The sequence below is a fragment of the Anopheles stephensi genome, chromosome 2 (assembly GCF_013141755.1).
Source record: "Anopheles stephensi strain Indian chromosome 2, UCI_ANSTEP_V1.0, whole genome shotgun sequence".
In the NCBI taxonomy this organism is placed as follows: Eukaryota; Metazoa; Arthropoda; class Insecta; order Diptera; family Culicidae; genus Anopheles; species Anopheles stephensi.
Genome location: NC_050202.1, coordinates 45,797,011 through 45,812,619, shown reverse-complemented (window position 1 = coordinate 45,812,619; position 15,609 = coordinate 45,797,011). Strand labels below are relative to the sequence as shown.

The following is a 15,609-nucleotide window of genomic DNA, read 5'->3' as shown; positions in this document are numbered from 1 at the left end:
GTATAGCAGGCGTGAAGGTCTGGTGTGACAATTACCGCACCAGTGCAAACGCTTCTCGTCACATAATGGGCAAACAGCAATAGAATTTTGCCGTTCCGTATCATCTCATTGATCGTATTTGCGCGCGATCTTTTGTTTCTCGGCTGCTAGTTTTCGCATATTTGTCGCCCACCCGGGGCCACCGGTCAACGGTGCCATCGACGCCAGCCAGCGGCAGACGGAAGGCACCTTCGCTTCGGCCGGTGGTGCTACGATGACGATGAACCAGCCAGCAATGGCCGAGCTGTTTGTTTGTTGGCTTGTTTGTCGAGCCGAAATGACAGCGTTGCCGGACGAACATGTTATCGCTAATTTATGTCAACAAATTCAGTCGACCCCTTGCTGCGTCATGGGGAGCGAAGGAATCCCATCGGCACCGTAGGACTCACACAGCGTTCGTTATTGTGTGCTCTTCATTTCACGGCTAAGCGATAGTCGGGTCGATTCCTTTCGTTCGCTTTTCATGCGAATATTTACGCCGCGCGTGAATGTGAGCCACCGTTTGTTTGAAAACCGTTTACCCGTTTTACCTTCCCGTGAGGTGAGTTGTATGAAAATTAATCTTCAGCAACGTTGCTAGTGCTGTAGATTTCATATTCGCAAGCAGTGGTCCACCGTGTCATCGTCGACCAGGTACCGGGGAAGCGAATATTTCAATTATGTTAAAGGCATAACGGTAAATCCTAGGCAAAATCCCTCCAGTTTGCACAGGACGCGATGAATATTTAGTTTTGTATCCGGCGTTTCCGTTTGCGCAAGTTTTGTTTGCGTAGGATGCGCTGTGATTAGGAGAGACGGTATTTAACTACGGCAGGAACGTGGAAGAACGTAACCGCCAGCAACCACGTCGTCAGCAGTTCAACAAGTCAGAAATGTTTTTCAGAACCTATTCTAGGTCTTGATGTGCTAGTAGTTCTAGGGATAGGAACACACACAATGCAATTTGAAGAGGTTTTCCGTTGACGGCCGAGCATCCGGACTGAAGTGCGTCAAACTTGTGTCAACTGTGCTGAGCTTTCAAGCGTGACATGAAATTCAAATTGATTATTAAAACTATTTGTGGTGCAAATTTTTCACACATCCCCAAATCCTAAATCCTTTTCATCCTTTCAAAAGCTCCTTCAGTAGCTTCGTTCCCATTCAATACCAAACGTACCCAATTTTGAAATGTGACACGTGTGTTTGATGACACTTTTCCCAGCCACTTTACCCAATGCCACGCAGTGAAACCGAACCGAACGCGTGTTCTTGTTCCTTTTTATTCTCTCTCTCGCTCTCTCTCGCTCTTATCCTCAGCCAGTCCGCCATTCCACCACCTACCTGACTTCCTCTTCCGATTTCGCAATCATCCAGTACACTTTGGAGCGCTTCCGGCGCGACCCGAGCGCGATTAGCTGCGACACACTGACGCCATCCGGGAGAGGGGGCCGCCGCGGTATCTGACCGGTCCAGTGTGCAATCGCAAGCATTTCCGGTGCCTCTTTGACTAGAATCTTCCCGGCAGGTGATGAGCGGCCCGGTTCCTACAAAGAAGAAAGGGAACCCGACAAGGTGGCGGGGTAAAATGAAATCATGATTAATTGGGTTTTTGCTTGCAGTGGCATGTGGAGTATTGGGTCGGGTTGGCGGGACCATTCATTTGCAAAAACTCCCGGTGATCGTTGGAGTTGTAAATGGTGGTGGTGTGGAAGGTTGAAAGGATTTCCGGTTTTATTTTTCTACGAATCGAATCATTTGTCGATGCATTTGCGAAGCGTGAACAAAAGAAAAAAAAAAAAGAAATCAGCGGGACATTAAAAAGCGTGGAAAAAGCACGAACGGGACGCAAGTTCTATTGATTTTAAAGTGCTTGCCGAGAAGTGCTGTTAGAGAGATTCATTGTGAGCACGTGAGTGTACGGCCCGACGTCAAAGCTGGCCGCCATCACTTAGCGTATAAATGCAACCCACAGCACAATGTGGAGCGGGATTTTAACGGTTAAGTGGTTCCGGGAAGAGCGAGCAAGGGAAAGGGAAAAAAATGCAACGGTAGCGAAAAATTTCTATTCAATCAGACTCATTAAAAAATCATTCCAATTAAGGGGTTTTGCAATGCACAAGTCGTTCTGAATAAATTAAATAAATTATGTTTTGTACTTGGAGTTTATGATTTTTAGTTTATTAAATGAGGCTCCGAGATGATATATGCGCCGGTCTTCACAAGGCTGGACCGAGGTTCAAATCCCATCCACACCTCCACCCCGTATGGAGGATTATCTCTCTAGCTACGGATAATAAAAAGCCACAAAAATTATGCAATTAATAGAATGAGTTATTTTCCAGTCCGTAGGTCCGAATCCGGCAGTTGAGGTGATAGCAGCGCGCGTTCGGACTTGGTAGGACTGGACAAATCAGTTCCGGACCGTTCTCATGTAATGCGGACTATCTATTCAACAATGTGGTATCAAGAAGTCTAGTGAGTCATTCGATGGTCGGCATGATCCAGCCGGTCGTTAAGCGAAGAAGAAGAACAATTTTTTGTTGCCTGTGAGCAAAAATTAATCTATAGGTTGCTTCGTTAGAGGTTTTGTTGAAAAATAATTGAGTGCTTGGAAAAATCTGTTTAAAGCTTACAAAAACTCAACATATGTTTGAATGAACCGGAAACTCAAATTTGACATGTTTGCGAATGAGTATGTTGTTCTAGGATGCCAAATATACCAATTCAGACGTAGATCTACCTAAAAATGCATTTTTAACTCAATGACTTTGCTTGGGACGTAGTCGGTGATAGAAGCGCAGAACTGACAATGAGGCAACGTGTCTAATTTAGTCAAAGAAGCTGGAAATTGCAGGCCGAGCTCCCTCGAGGTTGAGTGCCAAAGAAGAAGAAAAAGTATAAAGATGACTGTTCATCCACGGTTTCGGTATAATTATATGTATGCAGATTCACTGTGCTCGACTGTCTTTCTGTTTCCTTGATGAGAGTACTTGGTCAAACAAAATCTACCTCAACTCGTCTGTTCTGAAGAAGGTACTTACATGATAGAGGATCATTGGACATGTGGATTTCGTAGAGTGTGATAAGTATATAAATCCTTTCATAAGGATAAAAAATTAGGACATAAAATAGACCAGCTATACTTGCACCATTCCTGAATTCTATTGAAAAAGATAAAAAAAAGGGAAAAGGAAAATTGAAAAGGATCCTGTGCAAGAAGATGCAGTAGCTGTACAAGTATTTCTGAACCGACAAAAGGCTCCGCTATTACCGAAGCACCAATATTTTTAAAGAAAAAAAACATCTCTCCAAGAATTCCCAAATAGATTGTACATGTATAAATCTCAGTTCCGACTGAAAAAAGTTCTTTTTCACCCTAGACTAAGCCCAAAAATGGCTCGAATATAGCTAGTTCAACTCGAAAACGAAGTAAGTTATCCTTTCGTATGTGCCAAATCAAGTCTCTAGTGAGGATCTATCAGGATCTGATTCACGAATAAGCAACTGATAGGTCTTCAATCGCTTTGATGATAAGTTCAATCTGTATTGTTACGCGTATCAGTAGGATGCACTCTTTATTGTCAATCCCACAGCCAAGATGTCTCCTCGTTTTGTTCAGCATTCTATCCATTGCAGCAGTTAGTCCAGTTTTCCAGGAACTCAATTCTTCTGCATAGTTTTCTATCGTTTTGTGCAATGCATGACAGTTGTTGGCCATAGTGAAAGGTGTGTTACAACAGTAACGTATGTCCACTATGGCTCGAGACTCGGGTGCAATTCTTGTACATTGAGCGCATGATATCCCTATCATCTTCTTTGCATTTTTTCCTATTTTTGAGCAAATACTGCTTTGCAATCTTCTATATATGCTTCGTTCAGGTGTTGATCGTTCAAAAAATATTACAAAAAATGCTTCGGTGAAGCTCAGTTAGAATCATTGTAGACAACACTTTCCTCACCAATCCATCTTTGCGTTGTACACCGATACGATTGTTACAATTGAAGCTACTTTAACATGCTTCTGTTTCCCTTTTTCGCTCCACCAAAACCCCGCTCCAGCAGCAACAGTAATTTGTTAATCTAATCCCGGCCCAGCATTTCCTGGGCCAGGATCTACACGTACGCTGAGCAAATCTTTCGAGGTCTGTTTCATCACCCCAAACGGTACACGGCCAGAAAGGCTTCATCAATGCAGGCTTCGGGCAGCAAAAACAGAAACGGGAAACACGTGCATGTTTAATGCATGTAATTTAATCTGTGAGAAAGTTTTTCACTCGGTTCCATTGCCGGAACGTTGCATCGGGTCTGTTCCCTACGCCACAGACCCGGGCCCAGCTGATGGCGATCTGATGCCACAAAGTAACTTTTCACACGCGCCAAATGTGAGTGAGATGGGTCCGTGTCGAATGAATTTAAGGTACTTCTTCACGAAAAAAAACAACCAAATTATTGTGCATCACCCGAACATCGGAACAACCTAAAACGGAAATGATGTGCCTTCCATTTCCTGTGGCTCTCCGTCCGTACAAACGTTCACTTTTGGTGGTGAAGAATTGAAATTTATTTCTCCAACCATTCCCTACCTTCAGCTTAACGATGGTTGGACCGACGAATCGTGCCACGTGTGCATGCCCGACGCGGCGGAATGTGTGTGGCCAGTAGTCGAACTTCGGTACACGGGACATAAATATGCAGCAGGTTACGGTTTATTGTTTGACCCGTTTTTGGATCGGCTCACTGTGAGAAGCATGAAGTAGGCACAGCACGGAACATCAGGCAGGATTTGCTTATAATGGGACCGAAAAGAAATCTCCAAACACGAACCATGCGCTGCTAGCTTTCGGACAGACTGGTTGGAATGTTGATAAATTATTGAGCAAACGGAATATGCACTCGAAACACACGGTCGCGCGGTGTTTGGCTTGGGGGACTTGTTGTTTTCTGTTACAGAAATTCAAATTAAACACTGCTTATGGTGAAGCTTGTGAGCTTTAAGCTCGAACATTAAACATTTACATGCGTTCGTAGAGCTTTAATGCAAAGCAAGGCAAGGGCTTTGTATTATGTGTTGATCCTACGGAGACATGGTTAATCGTGCCTTGTGTCGTCTTAACCTATAAATTTCGAGCATTGTCGTTCAAGTTTTGTGTCCGTTCGTTCGTTCGTTCGTTTGCCTCCACAATAGCTCGGTTTTATGCCAGGCCGCTCAAGTACGCCCAATTTAATGCACTGTGAGTCCTAAGCTTACTCTGTCTCTGTCTGAGGCTCCATTTGTTCGCGTTCCACACGGTCTATTGCTGGAAAATTTCCTTAAGATTTGGGTTTTATTATTTCCAATCGCATGTATCCAGGCCGACCATCTCGATTTGGCTCTACCTCACCTCCTCTGTTCACGTTGATGGACTAAAAGGACTTAAGCTTCCGTCCAGTGCCATTCTCATGACATGATCAGCTCATCGGAATCTGGAGAGTCTTTTCGCTGCACGATGGTGAGATCACCTTCCAGCTCGTAGAGGCTTCGCCATTGTCCTTTTCCCACATACGGGGCAAGACATCCTTCTGAGCATCTTAAGCTCGAACGAGGCTAATCGGGGTTTGTCAGTTTTGGACAGAGTCCATGTTTCAGAGGCGTATGTGAGTACTAGAACTAGACCAGCTTCGTCCGTCACGGCAGTTATTTATTGTGGAGAAGATTCCTCAAGTCGTTGAATGACCGGTTGGTAGCCAGTGTTCATACCCAGCATCAATGTTGTTGTCGATACTGATTTTTGACTCTAGATAGGTGAAGTGTTGGACGACTGCCCTCTCTAGCGCGTGATTGAAGAGAAAACCCATCAAGACCATCTTGTCCCTGGGCGTGCCCTAGGTAACAAAGGGTCCTAGAGTTTTCCATCCGCCTTCACCTGACATGAGATGTTGGCCATTATTGTTGCCTGACCGGGATTGCAAAAGGGCTCACTGGGTCATATATTTTTACACTTTGTTGTTGTTATATTTGGCTTTAAAACCAATGAAAAGATTATAAGAGTGGAGCTGCTTCTCCGCCATCTTGTCCAAGATTTACCGCAAGGTGGTGTAAAATGATAAAATAACAAGGAAATGTTTACTTCATGTTCTTCTAGTTCCATCCTTGAACGATTGTCCCCTAATCAACGAACCGTAAATCATGTTATTACTTTTCGTGATCTTAACGGTGACGAATCAACGATGAGATGAGATGATCAACTTCTGAGACAGCAAGAAATGAGAAAATTCCACGCTGTTTTATCAGAATTGCGCTTATGTCAGTGAAGTCGCTCCACAGCTTCTCTCCCATCCTATGCCGATCGTTGCCTAGTCTAAGGATTAGATACGCTAGACTTCAAGCGTAATGGGGAAGATCTCTTCACCCTCTCTATCTACCATGTCGTCGTACACAATATAGAATTGTTTTGATTTTAATCCATCCTTTGCTGCTTTCCGATCACGGCGCTTATGTTCATGCAACACCTTCCTTATTTCCATAATTAATGGTTTTCCTCTTATTCTTTAAGTCATCAATATTCAGTTTTATGATTATAAGTCTATGTATAGTTTCAGATTTTTACTACTGAGTTTGAGTGAGATTACCCTATAGCCAGAGCACCTAAACAAAAACGTGATGTAATGAAATGAAAAGGCAAACAAATAATGCCGAGTGATGAGCAGCAGCCGTCCTGCACGTTCATGGTTAGACAAGCATTAATACGCGCTACGAACAAAAGCACATCAAGACGACGGTACGACTGTGGCACGTGATTCCTGTCAGTGGTGACGAAAATGGGACCATCCATTGATGCTAGTTAAATGGTGGAAGACAGCTAAGCAACAACAAAAAAAAGGCAACCACAAACCAGAAACAAGGAAAAACATGAAAAGCGGATTTCTTAGGAAGTATCTTTAGTGGGTTATTCGACTGGAAAAGGTTAGAAATGGGGTTTGATTTATTCGAAACAGATAGCGGCTTGTTGCGGCTTGCGAACCATTATGCTGTTCTCCGTTTTACATGTCGGGGAAGGGAATTATAAAATGGTTATCATTTTACCAAAAAACCCGCCGTGTACCAGTGTAGGCTATAACATTTGACGATCCCATTCGAGTAGGATTGCAGGAAGGATACAGCAGTAGTTAAAGCGTATTATTACGAAGAGGAACTTACCGTAAACCACGCCATTGTGGAGTCATCATACAGCACAACCCATTCTTCCGACCAGCGGCTCCAAAGGACTTGTTCTGTAAAAGAAGAAAAGGACAGTCAAAAATCGTGAGCTTTTAAATTTGAAATCGTTAAAAATGTTTCCCTTTCACTGAGTAAAAATTGCTGAAGAAAAGGGGTTTTGAACTTTCCTGAAGGTACAAAAAAATCGCTAAAACCCAAAAAATCTCTGCCGCTTGTTTTCCGGTCAAACAGCAAATACTTCCAAGGAAAATGGGCTCCAGGACAACAAACAAAAACCCAAATGGCGGGTTTCCGTTGTTTCCGAGCTTGGCAAACGAAAAGGATCAAAGATGGGAAAACACAAAACAATGGGTGTGCCAGTGTTGTCGATCCCTTTGCGAGGTGAGTTTTCCACCGACTCATGTTTACGGGCGGGCACTGCTGAAATATTCAATTAAATAAGAGCCCAGCCAAACCAAAAACACAGGCGTAGGAGAAAAATGCCGGGAAGATTCCGTCCAAGGCTTGTCCGGCGGTCAAGGCTTTCTTCGCTGCTTCAGTGGAGGCTGCCTGAGCGCGGTTGACACTGAGTGCTGCGGCATACATTCATCATCTTTATCGGAAAATCATAAAGCTGGGGTGTGGATGTGTGTGTTTGCGTGTTCGTGACTTGGAGCTGTGTTGTGCAATTGATTTCATCGCTCGCCAGCATCGACATATGATACGAAACAAAGGAGAAATACTTTCCATGAACACAACCGGCACACAAACACAGGGAAAACTGTGTGTGCCTTCTTCATCCAATTCTAAGGCTCGCTGCTTCCAGGAAGGATGACAATGGAAAGTGTCCCGTAGTATCCCGTTGTCCGGGACTCTTCTCACTCTCCCCCATTGGTGTGTAGCGGAGCGATTGTTTCTATATGTTGCACCCTTAACTAACCGGAACGAAGTTTATCATTGTTTCAAGGTCATTTTTGGCGGCGTCTTTGCGCTAGACCAAGGCTGGTCCCAAAGAACACTCGAATCGACACGATGAAATTAGCCCTCGGGGTCCTTAAGCGTTCTGCTACACGGTCACGCTGGCCAGGTTGGTCGGTTGCCGCAAATTTCTCATCAACACTTTGCCCATTAAGTTTGTGGTGAAATGAAATTTTTCGAAAATTACTTTCTCCGTGGCCGTCGGTCGGTCCGTGGCTCGGGGATCGGGGACGGATTAAGATTCATAACCTTCCCGACGTGATGGGGTTTCACTGCCGTCCGGGCAGTTCTATTTCTCTTGGGAGTTGGATGATAGGGTGTAGTGTTCTTTGCGTCTTTGCGTCTCTATTCCCGAGCCAAATGGCCGTCAGATCCTGTTTAATTTCCTTCCATGGGATGACGCTTGAAGCAAGCTTCCGGCACTCTGCCGAGTTGTCGAGCAGATGGAGGCCGGCACTAGAAGGAAGCACAGCCAGGCTTTTTCGGTCGGTGCACAACCGACGGCAATCTTTCTTGTGGCAATTTTCGACTACGACTTTTCATGTGTACGGGTGAAAGTCAATTTTCGGCGGTAGATAAAGTGTTTGGAGTTGGAGGAGTAGAAATTAAAATTCTTAAATCACTTTGCTTCCCATAAGAACACAAACACACACACACACGTACACGTAGACAACATATACACTTTAGCGTACAAAAGACGAAAGTAAAAGATGTCGGTCGATCGTGTCAATCTTTCCCTGGCCATGGCAGGAATGTTTCGTGTGCAGTGGCTGTGTGTGGCTCTTTACCTGATGTTTAATTAAATTTATTATCACTTCTCTCTCATCAGCCGGTGGCACACAGCAGCATCGTGAAAGCGATGGCGAACGGGAAACACAATGTCCCTCACTCTCTCACACACACTTCCGCCTAGCAATGTCTCGGGACCGCGTTTCTGCGAAACGTGCCCTGACACCAGAAGACTATGGCTTCCGGCACCGCATGTCATTAGGATGCCATATCCTTTGGGAAATGAAAATTGACACCGGTTTTATGGTAAATCTTTGGGATCGAGTTTTTGTGTGCTTCTGTGCTCCTGGACTCGGTGGTGGTCCGGCACTGACGTAGCGACCGAGCGACCGAGCGTAGTGGATAAAAGGATTTTCTGTTTGGTTTGCCCGGTTTGCCAGGTAGCGCACGTATTCCGTTCTAGCGGGATGCTGGCCGACTACCACCACCATCCAGCTGGTCAACTGCTCCGTAAAGCGCGCGAGAAGGCATTCCTCATTAATCATAGCGCTGGATCGATGATGCTAATGACGATGCTGGACAGCAGCAGTCAACTGCACCTAAGGATAAGCTTTGCCTTCGTTTCGCTGTCCATTTCCGTGGGTGTGCACGAAACGGTTGTCCTTCTTGAGCGTGAGCCTGTTTCGGACAGGGGACCAAGTTGATGCATTCTCGAGCTGGCGAACGGCATCGTGCAAAAAAAGGAACGGGTTGTCCATACGGTTTGCACGTGACATGAAGAACGGGACGAACCGATAAAGTACCATCAATCATTCGGCGAGTGCGCGTAATTGGTATCGTTTGAAGTCTCATTCAATGTTTGAGCATTCTCGGTATCGGTGAGCATGCACGTTAGGATTTCGGTGTAGCTAAGGGCCCGGCATGTTGGAAATGCGATAATCAAAATAATTAATTACAGCAAATTGATTGAATAGAAGCGACGCTTCGCAGTAGTACCAGCGAGGTCAGAAATCAGAGTCGCTTTTCGGGGAAATTAGAAGGGCACTCTGTTGGCACAAAAAACAACAACATCCGAGATTGATGAAATCGTAACCTTTTCCGGAATAGAGTTTCTGAGATACGGGGTATCATTGAGGGCATTCAATTTGAATCTAATTACCTGAACTCTAAGTACTAAGCTTACTAGGTTCATTTAACTAGAAAACGATGCGAGTTTGTCGAAGGACATAATTTGTTGCTTTTATGAAACAAAAGCTCGTCACTCGATAGGATAATTTAGGACATTCTATTGTGAATAGGTCATACGAAAAGTGATATGTAGTTTTTCAACACCCTGGAAACTGGCCAAGGACATTCTTCCCTTCATTCTAACCAATTTGACTTTCTTGACTTAGTTTACTCGTAGTTAGATCCTTCACACGATGTTATAGCGAACCAACAGGACCTATTGGCGATACGACCAACGCCCCAAGCGAATGCAGTCAATCTCAAGTTCTTGGTAAATATTTTTTTATTAACACTTCTCAATTTAATCTTCCTTCAAATTCAGTTCATAAATTTGAGTGCGATGCTGACACAGCACTGTTTTTTGTAGTTTAAAATTTATCCATTTTTGTGGCATAAATCAAACATAAAAATCCATTATTTTGGTTATTTATACAGTTAATACAGTGACGATCAATAGAGTAAGACACTTTTTATATCCGATTTTCAAAATAATGCCCTAGATGTTTTTACTAAGCATAACCATACCAGTGAGGAAGAAGCCTCCTCAATATATTAACTTTTAATATCAAACCTAACTGTGTATCACAAAAAGGACGCAATCGAATTATATAATAAACCCATTTTTACGATTCTATAACAATAGCTCTTATTCTACAATACGTCACTGTATATTGCTTATCACTAAATTGCTGTAAAAATTGTTTAATTTGACATTTAATACGACCGCAACCGTTTTGCAGAACGAGATTTATAACTATATTCTTCGACAACAGTGATTCCCAAAAATCTGATTTACGTTGGGTTAATGAATACAAGCATCTTTACAATTCATTGTCGACTTTAACTATTTAAAGTAATGAGACAGGTAATGATTGACACAAATCAAGTATTTATGAAAAATGGACTGATTGTATTGGGTTTTCAAGCAATAACCCTATGTTCAAACGATCCTCCCAGCTATTTATCGTCGTTTCAATAGGGTCGTCACTATCACAGAGTCATCAGTTGATTTAGAGTTGATTTGGTCAAACCCAAATAGCCAAAAATAATGAAATCGAACTATCGTGCTGCTTGAGGGCTGCTAAAAGAAAAAACGTTAAAGTTAGGCAAGTTAAAAAGACCGTGGAACTTGATGGAACTTTGAATCTTTTCTGCTTGCACTTGGAACTCGATTGAACTATGAGGCTTATTTATACCATGCATAGTGTTCATCCGAACTATGCGGCTTATTAAGAGGCATGCGGTACTTCATGGAACTTTATGCCCATTTAAGAGTGAAAGATGGCCCTTCAAGTTGTTGGTTTACAGGATTATGTCAATAGGACATTGCTATCTGCCATGCGTCGCCAGAAAAACATTGTGTGGGAAGATGTGTTGGAAGTTTGTAACAAAAATCTGGAAAATTTTGTATAAAGCATGCTTAAATTACGTGTGAAATAATTGAGAACGAAGACGACTGCGAGATGATCGATATTCCAATCGATATATCCGACAATTGTAGTTCGGAAGATGATCAGCAGATTGAAATCCCGAAAGAGATGCCTTGCATGAAAATAAATAGCACATAAAAACTTTCTTTAACAGCTCGATAACTCGAAGGCCCGGTTAAGAGTACGAGGAACTATGACGCTGCTTATCTACTGCAAAAGATGTATTTGATCAGCGATCTTTAGCGTGCCGAAATTGGCTGCTTAAGATAATTTGGCTATTTGGGAAGAGACGAGGAACTACATTTGAAGTTTAAATTCTTCTGTCAGCTCTAGTTTCAAAGAAGTAAATTCGCGATCGTGAAGCTCTTTCTGACTACTGGTTACAGTCAATTTGGCTTACAGAACATATTTTTGGAGAAAAACTAGAATATCGTATAAGAACCGGGAAAATAAAAGCCCTTTATAGATGTTTTTATTGAGTTTTTGGAGATGGGCTTGGATGTAGGGTTAGACTTATTCAAAATTAAATATTTGTTTTCATCAATATCGATCCAACATGATTCTTTTTTTAAATATTTATTTTGTGTACAATCTGAAAATGATAGTTCCTTTTCTGCATGTTGACAGGTGGAGATTTTAATCACTTCTCTGATGCATTTGAATCTTTTACAATTCTTGGTAAAAAATAGTTACAGTTACGAGAAAATATCGGAGGTCTCGTGGGACCTCGGAGAGCGGAGTTCGGGAAAACGACATGTTTGAAACAATTTTTGTTTGATCGCAATTCTATTCCCATCTCAACATAGTCCTTTGTGCACCAAAAAACCAAGCACGAAAAGTCCTTGGGCGAGGGCTCGTCAATACGCACACGACACATATGGAGATGACATAAAAGGTTGCATTCGCGTGACTGCATAAATGATCGTGACGATGATGGGAGCGTAAAAATGTGACAGCAAAAATAAAATAAAACCAAAAACCAGACCCACTCACACACGCGCACCACAAATATCGAGGGCCATTGCGACAAACCAAAAAACCAAAAAACAATGTATTTGCCTGCGGGAAGGCAGTACATTTTATGCTGTGCTGGTTGGTTTCACGGGAATCGTCTTATGTTTACATTGTTTTTGACAAGCATTCGCTTTCGGTTGTCAATTAGCGTTACAGTGTGTTGTCCCTGTTGCCACGCACGCACCGATGAAGATGGGCGGATATTTACGCCGAATTGTTGAGGCGCGCGTATCAAGGACGGTTGGGTTGTTTTATTTTACTCTTATCGTATTTGCTTTGGTACCGCCGAAGTACTGCCAACAGTTCACCGGAAAGCACTGTTCGCTTCTAGTGGTGTGTGTGTGTGTGTGTGTGTTTTCCCGGTGGAATTTGGTATGACAGAAAGAACCTGGCTTTGCAGTGCTGTTGCTGTTATCACCCGGCGTTTACATCAAAATACAACTTAAACAGATTATGTTTTAATTTGTTAGAAAACGTTTAGTAAATTTTCGGAAAAATGTCAAAGGATCAGAAAATTGTTTATTCCTGTATAATATGATAGTTTCACTTGAAACCTGCATAAATCTCCCAGCGCCTGCTAGGATTACATTTCGAACAATCTGTATAGCTACGGTGCTTTATGCTGTTTCGTTTGCACAATTTTCCCTTCGGGCTTCTGTTTGCTCGGCAGACTTCTCGAACCGGTCGGTCCAATGCGTGAAAAATTAGTGTCGCGAAGTCTTGCATCAATATTTGTGTTACTTTCTTTTCTCCCGGAACTTCGCGGAAGTCGCTCAGAATCGCTCAGTGGCGAATAAGTGAATGTTTATACGGCAGGGTCGCAGGGTGCAAGACAGCAAAGACCCAGTGGCTGCTGTGTTGGCAAGCGTGTGTGTTAGATTAGAGTGATTCTTTGTTAAGTCTCTTCAGCACAGGATGTATGTGCGTGTGTGCGTACATTCCCGGGTATTAGAATCGGTGTACGTACCAGCGAGTTGATGAGTTAATTCCAGAGCTTAACCTATCGTGATGGAATGTGCTATTGGATGGCTTAGCACGTGTCTGCATTTTATGTGCCGGTGTTTGGTGGGATGCTGCTGCCAGGTATTGTCTGACATTTCCGTGATAAGCCTTTACTTTGTACGGGTTCGGTGAAGGTGGGGTTTGATTTTCGTAAAGTTTGTGATGGGGTTAAGTAGCCTTGAAACTATGCTGGCCTCATCACGGTTCGTTTACCAGCATTATCCTGATCAGATCCTTCCGGGAGTTTTGCGTGACTATAAAGCCCGGGGTGGGTGTTGATCCATTCGTAGTTATTTGATCAGTAGATGATTATTGGTGCGTCGGTAATCAATGGGGGTTTATTTTGTTGGCCTGAACTAATGATAACTTCATTAGTTGAATAGTTGGGAGCAAGATATGCATTCCTATCGATGACCCAAAACCGATATATCGATGAGGCATCAAGCATATAAGTTTCTGATTCTAAGACAATTCTCCTATCAAAGCTTTTAAAGGTGGGATGCGCACAGTGTCTCCATCATCACCAGTAACAGAAGCCACTTTCTAGCGTACCGTGTCTCACTGTCGTGTGCAATCAATTACTTACACACCACAAGACACCGGGCCGCACATCCTGCCGACCGACGCCGGTGCACTGCAATCCATCAGTGTCTTGTCGCCGCCCGCACGTGAAGCGTAACACGCGCTTCTGACACAAAACTTTGCGACAATCAAATTATATCATAAACGCCCCCGGGAAAATGGTGCACCGCGAGCGAAGACGCGAATACATTTCGCCTGGCGGTACAGGCGAAGGGCTGACTGGCGCAAATGGATGGTTCATTGTTTCTTCCGGCACCGGCTTCCGGTGGCTGCCACGTCTGCTTCCGTCCCGGACGTGTTTGTGGGTTCCGGTGAGCCAGAAGGAAGGACAGGGGGGGAAAAAACTGCCGCTGCGTCGATACTGTGTACCGAAAGGAAACGACTCAAACGACGGGCAGTGCCTGAGGAAAGCTGGCTGAAGCACGCAGTATGAAAATGAGAACAATCGCCGGCGTCAGGTCGGTATCTGTCATTCTATCTGGGCTTTAGAACGGTGTGACATGTAGTGGGAAACGAGCTAAGCTCTCGGGCGTTGCAAGCGTACAATGTTGTGTGCCCCGGGAAAGCGGCCCACAAGCATCGTGTTGATGACAGGTTCCAGACACTGCAAGTTCGCTGCAGCACAATAACGTGGGCAGCGAGGGAGATGTTTTATCTTAATTTGGCGTGCGCATAAATCCCGACCCGAGCGTTCTATCGCTGACTTAGACGGTGTGTGGGGATGAGTTCGCAAGGCTATCCAATTGGTTAGGGCATAAACTATTATTCAAACGAGCACGAGTTGCGCGACGAAGAATATAAACGATACATTGGGAACGGTTGTGCAATGGACCGGCTCACGGTGGAGCATAAAGGGCACACACGGTTGTGTAATCGAACTGGGCCAGCACAGTTTGCTCGCAATTCGATGAGTTTTTAATATTGTTAAATCACTAATGAAATTGGTCCATGTTATGTATTCCGGGAAAAATCTGCAGCCAAAAACGTATTGCTTCGACAGTTGATTTTTGCTGTTGCCCTGTGTCAAGCGTTTCGGACCATGCCTGTCGGAGCCGTTTCCCGCTTGACCCAAAGCAATCTCATTGGCATTCCACGGGATGCTTTCCGAGGCCCGTGGTTTCGGTATGTAGAGCGCATCATTCTTCGGGATAAAAATGGTGATTGATGGAATCTTTTTCACACAACTGCCGGAACGCACGAGATCCCGGTCGTGTCTGTGTGTCGGTGTGTGAGTGTGTGTGTATAGGTTAACATTGCATCCACATACGGTTGCCGCTCGACGTACGAGGGTACTCGAAAGTTTCGTGGAATGTCTTCGGACACCATAGCTTTCGCAGGTATGCGGGTTGATTGAAAGGTTCCATCGATCCACATATGTGCCAGCTGGCACGTTTTCCGTCGGAAACCGAGTCCATTTCAGCCACCGTGCGGAAGGACAAAAGCAAAATAGCA

The 15,609-nt window shown here is 43.9% G+C and overlaps 1 protein-coding gene across 2 annotated transcripts in view; it reads right to left on the bottom strand.

Annotated features, from left to right (window-relative positions):
• LOC118506937 overlaps positions 1 to 15,609 on the bottom strand; it is a 58,017-nt gene that overhangs the window by 20,288 nt on the left and 22,120 nt on the right. For both annotated transcript variants that reach the window (XR_004905574.1, XM_036044755.1), the window contains exons 4-5: positions 7,196 to 7,269; positions 1,360 to 1,562 (exon numbers count right to left, since the gene is read on the bottom strand). Coding sequence is in view for 1 of the 2 variants with exons in the window: in XM_036044755.1 (XP_035900648.1) it covers positions 1,360 to 1,562; positions 7,196 to 7,269 (277 nt within the window). In the remaining variant the exon portion in view is untranslated. The remainder of the gene's footprint in view (positions 1 to 1,359; positions 1,563 to 7,195; positions 7,270 to 15,609) is intronic.